Source organism: Barbatula barbatula (assembly GCF_947034865.1).
Source record: "Barbatula barbatula genome assembly, chromosome: 9".
Classification (NCBI taxonomy): Eukaryota; Metazoa; Chordata; class Actinopteri; order Cypriniformes; family Nemacheilidae; genus Barbatula; species Barbatula barbatula.
The window spans coordinates 19,426,270-19,442,876 of record NC_136772.1 but is presented as its reverse complement, the minus strand read 5'-3'; the positions used below and the strand labels follow the sequence as shown (position 1 = coordinate 19,442,876).

Here is a 16,607-nt window from a genome sequence, read left to right as displayed (position 1 = left end):
ATTACTACCTTTCTTTGATACAAGCTCATCCTGATGCGAAGAGCCAGGCGACTCCATGGTCTTAGCCGTTAACGTCTTTGTTACTGATTTCTAATAAAGCGCGCTCGGAGTGAGCGGCCATCAAGTGGTATTGACAAGTATTTCCAACGTATCTAATTGGATGTGCATGATAAACTTTTTTTTTAATCGCGATGTCTCGATTTAACAAAAATTAAATCGTGTTAAAACGTAAATTCGAATTTATCAAAAAAATCTGAAAAATCGCCCAGCCCTTTTGTGTCCTAAATAAAATGCTACGAGTTGGTTAAGACAACCATGGTGAACATTCTGGGCTGAGAACTGTTTGTAATCGTGCTGTGCCGAGCCAGGCTCATGTGGAAACATAAAGGTAACCGTTTCAGACCGTGCTTAGAACAGTTCAACGCAATGGTGGAAAAACACTCAAGAGTTTACTGCTTCATGTAATTGTTAGTTAGGACTGATCAGAACCTACCTTGAATTATCAATAAAACCCATTTTGTAAAGTTATGCCGCAGCTATCTTTCTGAAGAACACACCCATCTCTGTGCCCTAGGTAAAATGTGAGTCATTCGTTTACATCTTCCAAAACCGACTGTCATTCAGTTGATCATTTAGTTTCAGTAAATCTGTCCCAACAGAAACTTTGTTAAAAACCTGTTGGGGCACATCTGCTAAAACTGACACCAGACGTTTGACAACTTCACTACTGCCTTGTGGTGTGTCTCATGACACACCAAGATCTCTTCTGTATGCAACGGGGTGTGACAAGACATTTATCTCACGAGATGAGACACCAGACTTTTTAGACTTTTTAAAGAAATCCTCAATGATGAAATATATAGGGGAAAATAGTATATTATTCACCCTAACACCAAATGTTAACTATGTTGGCATCATAAATTCAACTTTATGACTCAACAATATGTAAACACAGCAAAATGTTTTAGTCACAAACTTTAATTACAGGCAGTAATTGCACACAATGTATGCTTTGTTTTCTCCACAGTCGTAGCTTTTAGTAAAGAGCTTTGGTTGTTTTCTCTACATGCTTTTGCATAGTGCTCGTGCAAGGAGAGGTGGCGATCATATCACACTGTCAATCCTCCTTCCTCCACAGACTGAACCCTCATAGCCTTCAGAGAAACAGTTAAAACTACATAAGCATGTCATGTTTTATGCTTACATTGCACATCTGTTTTTTGTTTTGTGTGTCTTTAAATGTATGTAAAATTATGTAGTGTAAACTTGCAGTTGCTAATTGGGATGCAACGATTATAGATTTTGTTGGTACAATTATAGTCAGAGGAATAATCATGGTTGCACGATTACAGTGATTATTACAGGGCTCCAGTATAACTTTTTTAGCAATGTAGCCACTGACTGAAATTTTTAGGAGTGCAAGCATAAAAATGTAGGGGCACACCTTAAATCAACCTGCAATGCAATTAGTGTCATTTTCCCACAAAATAGCTGATGTACACACTGTATTATACCTTCCTCAGATAAAAATCAACAAGAAAACAAAAATCAAAAACATAACACTACCTGCTGTGGTCTAAAAATCCCATCCTTAACATGAGAGTAAGGGGCCAAGAGTTTCATTTTTATTCTGTCATGCCCTTATTATGTAATGGCAAACAGGGTTAATTGTTAACCAACCATACATAACATTTATGTATTTGGAAGATGCTTTTCCCCAAAGGTACGTTTTGTGCTTCTTTAGAATCCAACCTATGAATCTCGTTATACACGAGAAACAAACTATAGAACTGTAAAATGACAATGAACGTTTATTAGTTACAAAAATTCAGATGAACAGTTGTATTAGTTGTTAAACTGTAGGCTATACTGTTTTTTTGCCATTCACTACAGCATTCCCCAACTAATCTTATTTTGTTTGCGGCATTTGCACTGTAAAAGCTTCCCTCTGTCGTACAGCCTGGTAGAGGTGTGACGGTACGGCACGGCACAGTTACCTACTTCCTGTTGATGGTTTTAGAGATTGAGAGGCAATGTCTCTTGGATTGTACAAAACAAAGGCTTGTTAATCGCACAATGTGTAAGACCTTTTGTGGGTTCACTGAATGAATGCTATGTTATCAAAAGGAAAAGCAGAAAACATCTAACGAACACTGTCAATAAATCAAAAATAGCACATTTCACTGTTTTACTACCTATGAGGAACAGAGAGCAAACATTAGATCCGGCACAAGTCCAGCAATGGGTCTACGGATTAATAACAGTTTGAAACACATACTCTCTTTATCTAAAATGGTTATTAAAGATTGGGTATCATGCTATGCCATTTTGACTTCTTTACAATGTTAAACGTGCTGGCTTCTCATACTTTACATGGTCAACGCAAGTTAAAAAACAAGGTGGATGTAGTATTTCTGTACCCAGGACTGAAACAGAAAAAGCCAGCCCCATGAGCCAAACGATGAGCTACCCACTTACCATTAAGATTATCTGCGCTGCGTAAAGATGGGCTGCGCTGTTTAGGTGTCTAGTTTGTTCACAGCATTTCAGTGATGGATGTTATATAATGGAAACGGTTGGAGATCGTTTAAAACTGATAGCTGGCGCGGTCCCAGTGCTAAAAGATGCCATACATGAACTGCATGCGGTAAGTCAAACTAAGTCATACGTCTGTGTTTTGTTGGCAATCGGCGTGTACATGCATAATGTACAAAACATGAAGGGATTAATGTGATGATGTGTTGGTTGCTCGTGCTGTAGTTCCATCCCACTCTCCCCACTAGTCCCACTTCTAGCAGCTCGTGTTTTTTGGGAAATAATCATACAGCTGTATCTCTCTTTTAAAAAATCTATAAAACTAAATACTCTTCGAAGATACGACGTATGCAATACTACTGTATAAGCATTAAGCACTCAAGAATAATATGAGATTGGCAGAAACTGCCTGTGATACGTGTCATTCACTGGAGTTCTTTAGAGCATATTTTTTTATGAAAAGCGAAAACAGACACTTGGAGATGTATCTTAAACCATTTTTTGTGTTTCTTGTAGTACCAAAAACTGTGGTGCTGAGATAACATGAGGGTAAATATGACGTAGATTACATTTTATATTTAGTTTCTATTTTTTCAGTTCTCCATATAGAGTAATTTCCTTATTTTGATCAAATAATCAATATTTAACATATCAATATAGCAATAGTTATAAATGTAAGTTTCAAACTGGCAAAGGAGCCACTAGAAGATCAGTCTGTGCTACTTGTGATTACAAAGTGATTGTACATATGCAAAGACACAGAGAATTGTGCTGAGGGTGCAAGAAAGCGTCCACACATCCACAGAAGCTGACAGAGGCAGATGATAATGGAGTGGGGTGAAAGGTGACACCCGCCTCACTCAATCCACAGAGTGAAAAAGAGAGAGAGAGAGACTGTTTAACGCTGCTGTGGCATAGGGCTGTGGGCAAGCAGAAAATCAACTCTGACAATTGATCTGCAAAAATCTGATCAATTGGCTAACACGACGATATGCACAGAATGTGTGTTACAAAACAAGACAAAACAATGACAGAGACAGAAAAACACAAAGTCTGTCTCATATTAATGGATGTGTTTTGCTGTTTTTGCAATGAGAGGGACACGTGTATGTTTCTAAAGCCCATAAGTGGACAATACAACAACCAATCCCAAAATAACTCTCATGAAGAGAATGAATACCAAAAGGCGGATGTTAAATGCAAAGCATACATTTCTTTGACAATAAATTGGAATGCACACATTGCTGGAGAAAATAGAAAAAAATTGATTCGGATTGCTATAGTATCATGTCAACAACGTCCATCAAATTAAGGTTGTTGTGTTTTCTGGCGTAAATGTATATGACACAGATATTTCCTGTTTGTCGAAATGTTCGGGTCAAGCGCAAGCTTCAGCAAACACACAACCAGATCCCCCACAATTCCACTGTCAGTGCGTTCTGTGTAAGCCACTATTAAATCCGATGCAATTGTTTGCCTCATTTGTTTGAAGCACAAATGCAAACAAAACGTCCAGGCATTACACAAGAGAACGTGAAGACAGATAATTGGTTTCGGCTGAGACTCCAGCAACTGTGTTGGGTTTGCCACGTGCCCATTTCGCGAATGTGAGAGAACAACATTTTACTGTAAAACCAAATGCACCCTGCATATAATGTTCTGATACAATTGTTTACACATAGCATGATACGCCTCTCATTGTTTTCAAAAGAAAGAATAATATTTTATCCTGACAGTATGCAAACGCTAACTCTTCCATAAATTGCGTAACACGCTTCAATTATGTTACCATTTGCTGAAGTGACATTAGTCATTCTTAAAACTTAAATATTTAAGACATTTTTAAGTTGTTTTTTACGTTGTTTAAAAAGTTTCCATCAGCCGTATCAAGTGTAAATATGTAACATACACATGAAATATCTATCTATTCCAAACAAGTGCCTGTGCTGTGATTATGGTGTATGCCATGGCAAGGCTATGGTATGTTGGGGGGGAAAGCACGCTGGCAGATTTAAAATAGGACACGTCATATTTCACCCAAAGGTGAAATTGAAGGCACTCAAATCACAGCTCGCGTGTCTGACAGTGCCGATGTGTGATACGTTACTCGACTATTACCAACGCGACCTGATAAAACAGCACAAAACCCCCACATACAAATGTCTCGGTGTCCGATAATGCTACTTACTGCTGACTTTCATGCTGCCAAATGCCGACGGCTGAGGTACTGGTTTGCAGCTTTCTGCGAAGGAGGTGGTTCTAGGCCGACCGGACATTTTTCAATCCAATATCCCACGCGTCTCTCGAAGTTAAATGGGTTTATTTGTTTCGTGAACAAATCCGTTTCGACCCACGGGAACCCGATTAGCTCTGACAGAAATAATGAGGAAAATGTGTGAATGCAACACGGCTGTCCGGGGTCCTTTGGTCGTTTTCTTCAGCGAGCTCTCAAACCCTCGGTCTCGCTTTCAGATCATGTTCTCTTGTTCGTTGTCTAAATCGGTTTCTAATATTTCCAGCGGTGAAGCCTCAAATAAATTTCGTCAATCCAAGTGGTCATGAAAATGGCCTTTTCCCAGTTTCCCTTGAACAAAACCCACTTATCCACGTATCTTTCGGACTGGAAGAGCTTTACACAAAGAAAACAGTCGGCGTGTAATATACACTTAAGCTACGGAGAGATTTAAGTGTTTTTCATCACAATGATGAACCATCCAGTCTTTTTCATATACCGAGGTGGAGACTCAAGGATCCAATAGAACCAGCCATGGCGGCTTCCTTGCTCTACCCAACGATACGAATAAGAATTTTCCAATTGCCCAATTTCAAGACCGATATCCTTGGCCGCTCCGACCCACTTAACTCCATGCAAAACGAGGATATCCAATATACACACGGGTTGAGAAAGCAACGGCACAAACGCTTTGTTCCAAAAGGAAAAGATGGTCAGAATTCCCACGGCAATTGAGAAAATTCCTTTTTTATGCCTTCTCCGACGGTCTGTGCTCGTTCTCTTTGTGACTCCGACTGATTAACGCAAGTTGCGTTTGGTACGCAACCGGGACATGACGTTGAATGGCAGCACAGATAGGGTTACGTCAAATCGCGCTTTCGTGAATCGGAAATTGTGAACGCGCAGGAAAGACTGGGGAGGTCGGAGCTAACCAATCCAGAGTATTTCCATATACATGGGCGGGGCAAAGAGCAACCCACCAGCCAATAGTAATTGTGTGTCCTCAGAACACATGGTGTAATTTGCCAATCTGTCAGTGTTCTGCAGCCACGGATGACGCGCGGCGGTTGAAAGTGGGTGGGCATGTAGAGAAACTGATTGTATAACGATCCAATAAGCGTCACTGAGGAAACCACATTACCCAATCCCGATGCGTCTTCAAAGGTGAAAAAGTATCCAAGCTGCGCTGTTGCTAGTCAGCTGAGCCCCTGTGATCTGTTCGGTGGATTGACGGTTCGCAACTGGTGTGTCTGCACAATGTTGTAATAATCATGTAATTACATTGTCATCATTGGGTACTGGGTCTTGCTTAATGTATTATTTTTATCTATTCGTTTGCCTACCAAAATTGAAAAAGGCTTTAGATAAAAGTGTCTTTTAAATGAATAAATGTAATGTAAAGACTTTGCTAGTTTCTTAGTTGGGGATTGGGGGCTGCCTTGAATGGGCGTATCAGCTTTTTTCATTTTTCAATAATCTTTTGGAATATATTTGTACTGCTTTTGTTACACAGTGAGACAAACCGACAAACACAAAATTGACACAATATCATAGAATTAACAAAATGGGTTTATAGATGGTTTCATCGAACGCATGCGCCTGGCCCGAAGTAAACTCCAGATCTGTGTTTGTTGAGAGGTCTGGCTATGGCTAATAATTGAACTATGTCTTTTAAGTTTAATTTATATATCAATATTAATTTATATCAATATAAAGGCATATAAATATACAATTAGTTTAAATGTATCTTTTTTTCACAATTAAGTTAAGTCAAGTAACGGTTCTTCTAATAGTAACCCATAATAATACTGGCAAGATATACTTTTAACTTGCTAGCTAATATAATTTACTTGTTATTTCTTTAGCTTGTCATCAAAAATTATCAGCTTCTTTGCTGATAGTTGCTATGAAACCATCTATATATATAAAATGTAGGATTTGCATATGTACTACTTAATTACAATTACTTAATTATTATGTATTTAATGTTTGCTTTACATATTCTTATTTCAGCAAAGCTTTTGCATTGGCCATTCATTCAGAAGCTCCATGCTTCAAATGCTATCCAAAAGAGAACTGATGCAGTAGTGCAGATTTATTGTTATCTTTAACTCTGTGGTTGATACTGTAAGTGTGTAAGCCTTCTTGTCTGAGCAGGGCTCTGCTTATGTTGATTAAACAGATAAACCGAGTGTGTTCTATTCAATCTGTGTCTCAGACAGGGGTAAAACAGACATAAAAAAATTAAAAGCCTATTTAAAGTTAGCAAACTCACTGTGAATTATATGAAGGACATTGCTAGATTTGTCCAGACATGAAGTATCAAACATAAAGATATATGACCTATTAAGAAAGTGCATTAAATGTTATGCACAACTAATTCTAATCTCACAGCTCCTTAGTTCTCCTTAGTTGACTCGTCAAAGTCTGTTTTATTGTCAATTCTGCCACATCTAAAGTACATACATATGGAGGGTTGAAATTGCGTTACTCTCAGACCCATGGTGCATACAAATAACATTACATAAATATATAAAAAATACAGATTATTATACATATATGTAAAATACAACTTTTACAAGCAGGGATTTAAAAAGAGAAAAAGAAGATGGTAATGGCAGGTAGTGCAAAGAGTGTCTGTTTAAAGTGAAAAAGAGAGCAGGCTTGTTTAACCTGTCATAAGAGGTAGAACACTTACATTTAGGCATTTGGCAGACGCTTTTATCTAAAGCGACTTACATAACATTACCCTATACATTAATACATAGATATGTGCAATCCCCTGGGATCGAACCCACAACCTTGCATTGTTAACACAATGCTCTTACCACTGAGTTACAGGAAAGCCTAGTAGTTGAAGAGGGGCAGACCGATGCTGAATGAGGTAGTGGGCAGTCCAATGCTGCTTAAAGTCACTGTTTGTTGTGTGGGGGGCAGATTGGGAGTGGAAGGTTCTACAGATGAGGTCAGAGTTCAACAGTGCATGGGGCAAGAGAGTGGAGAGGGGGCAGGGACGGGAGAGAGTTTAGCTTCCTGACTGCCTGGTGGATGAAGCTCTCCTTTAGTCTCCTGGTCCTGGCCTGGAGACTCTGCAGTCTCCTCCGTGATGGCAGCAGCCTGAAGAAGCTGTGTGTCGGGTGGGTGGGATCACCTGCAATGCAGAGGGCTTTGCGGGTGAGACTGGTTGGAAACTTCATAATTTTAACAAATGGAGTATTGATGCACGATCACATTGATGGCATGTTGTCCAATTTTTACTAGTGTATAACTAATATTCATTAAATATATATTTTACATACTGTAGCAGGAAAGTAGTCAGAGACGTTACATTGCAATGTGGCAGCTGAAAATGTTTGCACTATCTAGTTTGCTTACATAACATGTTAAATAATGACTTTTGTTATGTTTCACAAAGAGACCTTCATGTAGATCTTTAACAAATGATAACTGTAATACAAGATGCTGTTTTCATTTATCCTTAATGCAAATAGATATTTCTTTAACACAGGTTATGCATGTAAGGTAGTAGTTACCCAGTATCACCATTAGGTGGCAATATTGTGCGGTTTCTATTGTATTTAGACGATAGCAATTTATAATATTTTGTCCCTGGCAATAAGTAGGAGTGTTTCAATAGGAGAGTTGCACGGGCTTCTTTAGTTAGACTTCAGCTTTTTTATGTGAACTTTTGTTTTTTTCGGAGTTTGAAGAACAGCCACAAGAGACCGCCTCCGCATACTGAGATCAACCTTATGAGAAGCGCACTAGCCAAACATGATTATAACTCTGGCGGCTAAAGACCCAAACGTTTGGTTTAAAGACGAAAAATGTACAAAGCAAAATGTGGCTCACATCTGTCAAAGCAGAAATAAAATCAGCGCTCTCTGTGTGTTTTTCTGTCATCTCCGGTCGCGCTCATGTAGGCTACATTGCATGCACTTATTTCGTCTATTCGAATGTAATATCTAAAAAAGCTAATACATATACCCAGCCAGGGTGTATGCCTGGCTACATGTATGCTTTTTCAGATATGTCTTGAAGATATCGGAACAGAAGTGGTCGAAAGTGGACAAAACGGATTACAGCAGCAGGTGTAAACGGATGCGCATACCAGTCATAAAGAGGGACGGACGGAAGGAGCCACCCTTTCTAGACCCCCGGTCTAAATGTTTGTATGCACATATAGACTACACATAGATATGCTTGCAGTTACAGTAAAGATACGGTAAGCACACAAATCGCACAAAGTCTCGATTTAACCATTTCATTTATGTCACTCATTACACCATCATTATCATGTCTTTGTCTGTAGATGAATAAAAAGGGAGATTTACAAACAAAACCGCCCTTCTAAAAACTGAGAAAACATGTTTCTGTGAGACATTGGGGGTTTCTTTCACTTCACATCCTCCTTAAAGAGATAAATGATATATAAATACGGAGACAAACAAAGATATGACAACAATTGTAAACATGTTACCTTCTATAATAAAACAAATAAAAAACCTACTTAAATAAATAGACAAACATACGTAGACATTTATAATAGACAGATATTCAAATGGTTCACAAATTCATATTTTCAAATAATGTAATACGTAGCACAAAAAAATACCTTTTTGACATTGCAAAGTAACGTTTATCATCATTTGCAAGGTTTGAACTAATGGAATATCTTAGGACAGGTACAGTGTATTTGAACGAATAAACATATACATTGTGTACATTGATTTCAAACAGCAGATGTCCATTGTAGAAAAACTCAAAAAGCATGTGTAAACGATTTTTTTAAAACAGACTATTTGTCATTTTCATTTAGAAAAACATTTGTTGAAATAGCGTTAAAATAATTCATAGAAATGAAAATTTGGGACTCATGTTTGGTTTGTACAGTTTTGAAAAACATTAAAGTTATTTTATTAGTCAAGTTGTGTACAGTAACAAGTGAGTACAAGTAAAAATGAGTGTGCACAACTTTATTATTAGAAATGTTGTTTTTTTGCCATAATTATTATTATCTGCAGTCCCCTTTTATGTTTGTCACTAGGTTTGGCAAATATCTAACCAATATATTAAATATAAACAAGTGCTTTTCAACTTTGTCAAAACAGTATTAAATAATTTTAAAAGTACAGCGTTTTCCATTTTCTGTAAAACTTTTAAACATTCAAGGTTTCGGAAGGACAGCGAGGAATTTCTCACTTGAGAATTATTCTTACTTGAAATATTTTAAAACAAAACTCCTTCACTGCAGTAAACTCAAGAAATAGTATTAAATGGTTAGGGTTGAGGTTTTACCTCATTAAAAAAAACCTTAGTCTTAAACTTGTCTTTATTACAATGGACAGTTACACCACTTAAACATTGTTTGACTTTAAAATATTCCAAGATAAATATACTTTAAACAATAAATTAAACATCATAGAAAAGATGTATTCAAGTCATTGCCTGGATGTTAATGCATTCTAATACATTTCTGAAGGGTTTAATACAGTCGAACAAAAAACAGCACCAACGGCATTGACCCAATACCTATGATGAAAGTACGGTATAAACAGAAAGGGCAGTTCATCTTATCAAACAAAGGTTGGTTTAAGGTCCACTTTAAAGTTCACTACAGGGTGTGCTGACCGGTACAACTCACCATCCTCACTATCAGAGCTGCTAAGGCTGTCTGTGGAGTCATAAGGGTGATGTAGACAGGCCCTACAATATGGCCGGTGGTAGTAAGAGTAGTCATCCGAGCTGCTGGAGTCTGAGTCTGAGCGAGTCCCTGTGTTCTTTTCCCTCTTTCTCCTACAGCCCTCATGCCACAAGTCTTGTCTTTGAGGGCTCGGACTGGTAGGTTTTATTTTGTAGGTGTGGTCGTCCTTCAACATTTCATGGTCTTTTGGTGGTCTTCTGCGCCCTGGAGGTACAGAGCCAGGAAAATAGTAAGGTGGTGGTGCCCCTTTTGAGGAGTAAAATGGAGGTCTACGTTTGCGCATGAGATACGGTGAGATGGTGGGGAAGAAGAACTCTAGAGGTGATTGAGGTGAGAGAGCTGTGCTGAGCTCCTCATGGTCTGGATCGACGGAAGGTCTCCTCGCTCGCTCGGGCGATCTAAGAGAGCTGCTTACAGCATCAATGCTCAGGTCCTGCAAGATCGAAACCAGCTGCTCATTGCTTACAAAACCCTGTCGCCCATTTGTTGAAACCTCCGTTGACATGTTGGTTTGCTCCTTGGAGGCTGATGTGTCAACCGGAGTCGGACAAGAGTTAGGCACTAATTTGCTCTTATCCAGAAGCAGATCTTGAAGTTTCTCCAATGTCTCTGGTTCTTCCACAGGACCACCTGAGATACTTTTAGCGTTTTCGAAAATATCTAATGTTGCATCTGACTCATCTGCTTTACACTTCAAACTCACATGATCCGACATCCAATGGCTGACATGACAGGACTCATTGGTATAATTACACTGAAACTGTGGGTGCCCTACATTTGCTGAAGAAGAAACATCTGTAGCTGCTGAACTTTCAGAGGTTGTTTGCTGTGAGGTAGCGGTGGCAGGAATTGGTGGAGGGGGTATATAAGGAGGTGGAAAGCGAGCCACATTTGGAGCGAATTCTGAATATTTGGTTAGGATGGATGTCTGAGGAGAATTGGGAGACACCACTGTTGTCTGTGTAGAGGTGGAGTTGAGGTTGGTGTTGGAGGAATCCATTTCTCCCTCATCCAAGGGGTGGCTAACAGTCATCAGTTTTAGCAGTTTGTCCTTGGCATTGTTCACTTGATCCTGTAGGCTGTCGATAATGGCATTCTTCTGTAAATTCAGGACACATGGGAAATTCTTAAAAACTTAATCACCCTAATTTACCCTAAGTTATTGTCTTGAATGGCTCAGTTCACTAAATATGTGTGTGGGTTAGGTGCCAATTGTGCAGGATGTGAGATTATAATGCAGTGCCTTGAGGAAATGTAAAACAAAGGATTCAGCCACACACATGGGATAGTGACGCACAACACTGCGCTATCCACACCCAGCGCTGGAATTTCTCAACAGACCAGTAATCATTGTATATATGGACGAAACTTGTTTTATTGCTGTAGTCAAATCAGAGCAATTAAGTAAACTCACAGACATTTAATGTGTAGTTTTGGAATTATAATAACACATAATATCATCTAGCTGAAAAGGAGGGTTCCCAACAGTGCACATTTTGCCTGGATGTGGATTCTGGAGCTAAATCATATGTTGGAAACACCCAAAATGTGTACTACTGAGGGTTCTCTAAGAACCAGAAGGTGTTTTTACTACTGATCTACGCATGTGCTGTAAATGTGTACTAAATGGACAGATCATAAAAATTTAAAAATATAACTTAAAGCTGCGTGATATCTGTTGGTTAAAAAACTGTTTACAAACAACAACAAAAATGCTAATTTAAACTCATTGCATGCTCTTGACTAATTGTATATCCCCAATGAAAGCCCAGATGTCCAGACAGCAATTCCTTTTTTAAGAATTATTCCAGTATTAATGTCGGAAATTCCATGAGCCTGGAGACTGTCGTGTGCAATGTGCAATGTTCCATATGAATAAATAGTGTTAATAATCATCTGTTTTAAATGTTAGCCTCACTTGAAATGAGTGGAGGCTTGAATCCTTACGTCACAAAAAAAATGTTTCAAACAGAAAGGGGATTGCAGCTTTAAATATGGAAGAACTAATAACATTTGCATAATTGTAGATTAAATAAATGGTACCTCATTAATAAGCCTTTTCATGGAGTCGTTTTCTCCAAGTAGATAATAGATCTCATCCTCACTGTACATGGAGCTGATGGTCTTGCTTGGACTACTGAAATACTTGGCCATCTGACTGGGATGAGAGTTTGTCTCCTCTTCAAAGTGTCTCCACTGGGTCAACTTCAAGGAGAAAAAGTAAATGGTTAAACAGAATGTAAAAACAAGGATATATTCACATATAGTTTCATGTTTATGTTATTTTATTACACAACTTTTTGGAATACTTGATTTGATTGACAATTCGTGACATTCCATGTTATGTTATTCCGGATAACAAGCACCCCTAATAACTCAGGGTCACACAGTTACTGTGAGATAAATCTTTTACTGAGAAATAAATTATAAACATGACTGATAACATACATGAAAGTAGATTTACAAATGAGATAACCATTTCAGATCAATATTTTGTGTCCAATAATTTACTAATGTGTCAAGTTCTGTGAAATACTGTAAGCCTTACGTCTGGTTTTGATCACGTTGTCATTTGATCATTTTGCGATAACAACCGTCTGGATGTACATTAACATGTACTTGTTTTTTTTTTAAATATTGTGCTGTTGTAGAAATTTACGTGATTCAGTTTTTCTCAGGATCCTAATAGTAATCAGGTGACTCGTTGTCCAAATATTTAGCCTTTTGTGCTTCAGGCCTCATTATCCTATCTGCAAATAATATAGACGTTCTTTGGTGCTGTCTCAGCATTGTCTATGTTATTGCTGTTTAAAAGCTTTCCTTGTCTGCTGTTGTCAGTCAAAGTCCTGTCTATTATATTATTAGAAAATGTGTCTTGCTACTCAAATTGTGTTATCAGTAAAGATTGCACATTGAACAATATGGCAGTGGTTAGTGTTGGGGCAGCAACTGCACACAGGCTGAACAGGACAGGCTGTCTTTCTATTTCTATCTTTCTGCCGGTTTGTTTGTCTCGTCCAAAAGTCACACTATTAAAAAGAGCTGACATTAGCAATGTTCTCTTCAAACTTATAAGAATGTTTGTGTAAGCACCCTCTCATGTTATACGCCGATTCATCACTTGCTTCCCATTCTGTGGTGGATTGTATTGATTTTATTGTGCCTTATAAGCCTTGTGATTAAGGTTTGGAAACCAGAAATGTCACCAAATCAAAGTTTAACTGCTAACTACTGTATATGTCAATGCTAGTAAAATGAACTCACTTGGGGCACAAACAGCAGGCAGTTTATAGAAAGAGTGCAGATAAAGATAGCTCCAGACACTACGCTGTACACCACATTGGGCCAAGCATACAGGTAAAAAGAGACAGGCACAGCCACAGTGGTTGACATGGTAACCAAGCATACAGCACCCATGATGGTCATAGACTGGTTTACTGGGGGTAAACTGACATTGCTTGTCAGGCCAGCAAGGTACGTGCCATAAAGGAGGAGACTGCCCTAGAGAAACAAAGGTGGTTACGACTGCTATAAATCATACTATATAATCAATATTTGCATAAACAAGATTGGAAATAAATGTTTCTTTTTTTACCTTAAAAACAGAGAGAAGGATGACCCACAGATCCGAGTAGAGAGAAGAACACGAGTCTAGCTGGGACAGACTGTAGGATGCGCTTAACTCCATCATCTGACAATATGAATGCATAAATATTCCATGTCATAACTCTTTACATCTCTATGTATGAAGTGGCTGTGAAGAGGTGTGGCTTTAAATGTGCTAGAATGGAAAGCTGCTGTTGACTGTTAAAGATCCAGTGTGTAATATTTTGGAAGAACTACAGAAATGTAATATAATACACATAACTATTTGGCTTCAGAGGTGTTTGAAGATCTAAAATAATAAAGCAGTATGTATTTCTTCCTTTTTCTATCTACATACACATCGGGTCCCCTTACATGAAATTCGCCATGTTGTTTCTACAGTAGCCCAAAACGGACATACTCCTCACAAATCTCCTTTGCAAAGAAGCGAAAACGCAACAACATCTTGCTGCCATATTGCTTCAAAGGAGAAGGAGAGCGTGGATCTTGCGGCAATTCCCAACCGCACCGCTATATGCCTTCTTCAACATAATGAGTGCGTACATTACATGCACAAAATAAACAGATATCTATCAAAAATCAGCTTAAAAAGAAACCTGTTTTCACGTGTTTACATGGATAGTTATAAACCGGCTACGCAGAAAACCATTTACATGTAAGTTTGCCGGGTTTCTCGCGTGCAGTGACCTCATCGTCAATAGTCTTTTTAGTAATTAAAAATGCAGCGCGAAAACGGTTAGAAGCTGTATTTTGCATATCTCTTCTCATGTCCGCAGTACCTGCATATGCAACAATAGTTCTTCATTTTCAGGTTTCTACATTAACTGCATGATTCGAGACTTGTATGCGTTATTTTACTGTTAATTCCATTTGGGACTTTTACTATTGCACTTTCAGACATACACACATAAACAAAAGTGATGAAAAAAACGTGCAGCGCAACGTTGGGAGTAATGGGAAAAAAAAATTAGCTTACACTGTTTATGAGTTTTTCCCCATAAAAGAAAACTGTTCAACGCAAACTAAACGCACTCAATGACCTTTCCCCTCAAAGGAACCGCTGAATAAGAGAAGGTACTCTGATGGTTCTTTAAAAGTATTTTTGTCCTTTTATAGATTGACAAGCACGGCCATAATTGAACGGAAATTGCCCATCTAATTGACTGAAAAGTTTCTAATGATCTTAAAAATATTTTAAGGTCAAGGTGTATGCTGTGTATAACATTATGAATATGATATGGGTGTGAAAAATGTATGACACACTTTTTAATTTTAGGTGAAGTATTCCTTTTTTTGTTGATTTAGACTTTAACATGGTTATAAGTGTATATCTAACATTATCAGTTTACCTTCACCACAGCATTAATGGACCGAGAGCACTTGATTGGATCTGTCAGACTCCATGTTGTTAAAACGACAGCATCCATGAGGACCAGCAGAGCAACCAAACCCATAAGCTGTATGTCTCTAATAATCTAAAACCAAATAAAACAATAACGTATCTGCCAAAGATATAAATACTTTCAGATAAGCCTATTTAAAAACTCACCAGTCTCTTGTCAGGCATGCGCTGAGTGAACACTCTGTAGAGCCGCCATGTTTTACCAAGCATGGGACCAAACACTAGAGAACTGCCTATACACAGCGTCCACATCCGGGCCTGTGATTCGAAGGGAAAAGAAATCGCATTTTGTTTTTGTACTTAACAGACACAATCCTCAGTGTGTCCTATGAAGCGGCACCCAATGTGATGTGCATGTGTACCTGTAAGATCACTCTTGATCCCTGCAGTGTTGCTCGTTCCTCCGTGGCAAATAAGAAACCACTGCTATATGTAAGTATACTGCCACACAGAGTCAACACATTCAGATTGGGACTGGACATCTTCACTATCCTGTGTCAGAGGTACATCATCAAAATTCACGATTGAAGTTAGAAATTCAACGGATAAATAACCTTTAAGGCAATAATGGTCACAAATGATGCCTCGAGAGCAATTTTGTACCTATTGTTTTTAAAGCGGAGTGTGAAAATGAGGAAGAAGAGGGCCAGGAGAATCCCACAGGAGAGCAGAGTCCAGACAACAGCACGAAGGGCAGGAGACAGCGCTCGACTCTTTACATCCGCACCACTCTAAATAACAACAACAAAACAACAACATACACTAACCAATGTGATTCTTGTATACTATGGAATTTCCATTTCAGATACAAAGACACAAAACACACATCTGTTTTGGTTCGGCAGTCATTATAATAAGCTGAATATAAAACGAATACTATTGGGTGTTTTATGTTCTTATCTTTTTGTCTGTGTGTGCATTTACCGTTGAGAGAGCACAGAGTCTCTGCAGGATATCCCAGCCCTGATGGTTGTTCACTCCTGAGTAGATGAAGCAGGTACCAGACTCACAGTGAGAGCTACAGTTCAGTCCTCCCTCCATAATTGGCCTGAGCTCTATCTCACCTTATACACACATACTATAAAAACAAAATTTTGATTTACCAAACAGTCAAAAGTTCGAATGCA

At 38.5% G+C, this 16,607-nt stretch overlaps 2 protein-coding genes across 3 annotated transcripts in view; both read right to left on the bottom strand.

Moving 5' to 3' along the window:
• Positions 1-5,573, bottom strand: part of gsk3ba (glycogen synthase kinase 3 beta-a) — a 39,647-nt gene extending 34,074 nt beyond the window's left edge. For both annotated transcript variants that reach the window (XM_079464809.1, XM_079464808.1), the window contains exon 1: positions 4,724-5,573. In XM_079464809.1, the coding sequence (XP_079320935.1) occupies positions 4,724-4,811 (88 nt within the window). In that variant the 5' untranslated portion in view covers positions 4,812-5,573. The remainder of the gene's footprint in view (positions 1-4,723) is intronic.
• A 4,635-nt stretch (positions 5,574-10,208) lies between these two features.
• Positions 10,209-16,521, bottom strand: gpr156 (G protein-coupled receptor 156; the record flags this gene model as incomplete). The annotated part of the gene is made up of 9 exons (XM_079464982.1): positions 10,209-11,571; positions 12,516-12,677; positions 13,737-13,973; positions 14,068-14,163; positions 15,428-15,553; positions 15,628-15,738; positions 15,843-15,972; positions 16,084-16,211; positions 16,405-16,521. 9 exons carry the CDS (start codon positions 16,519-16,521, stop codon positions 10,345-10,347), a joined length of 2,334 nt encoding a protein of 777 aa, XP_079321108.1. The 3' UTR covers positions 10,209-10,344.
• Positions 16,522-16,607: the final 86 nt, after the last annotated feature.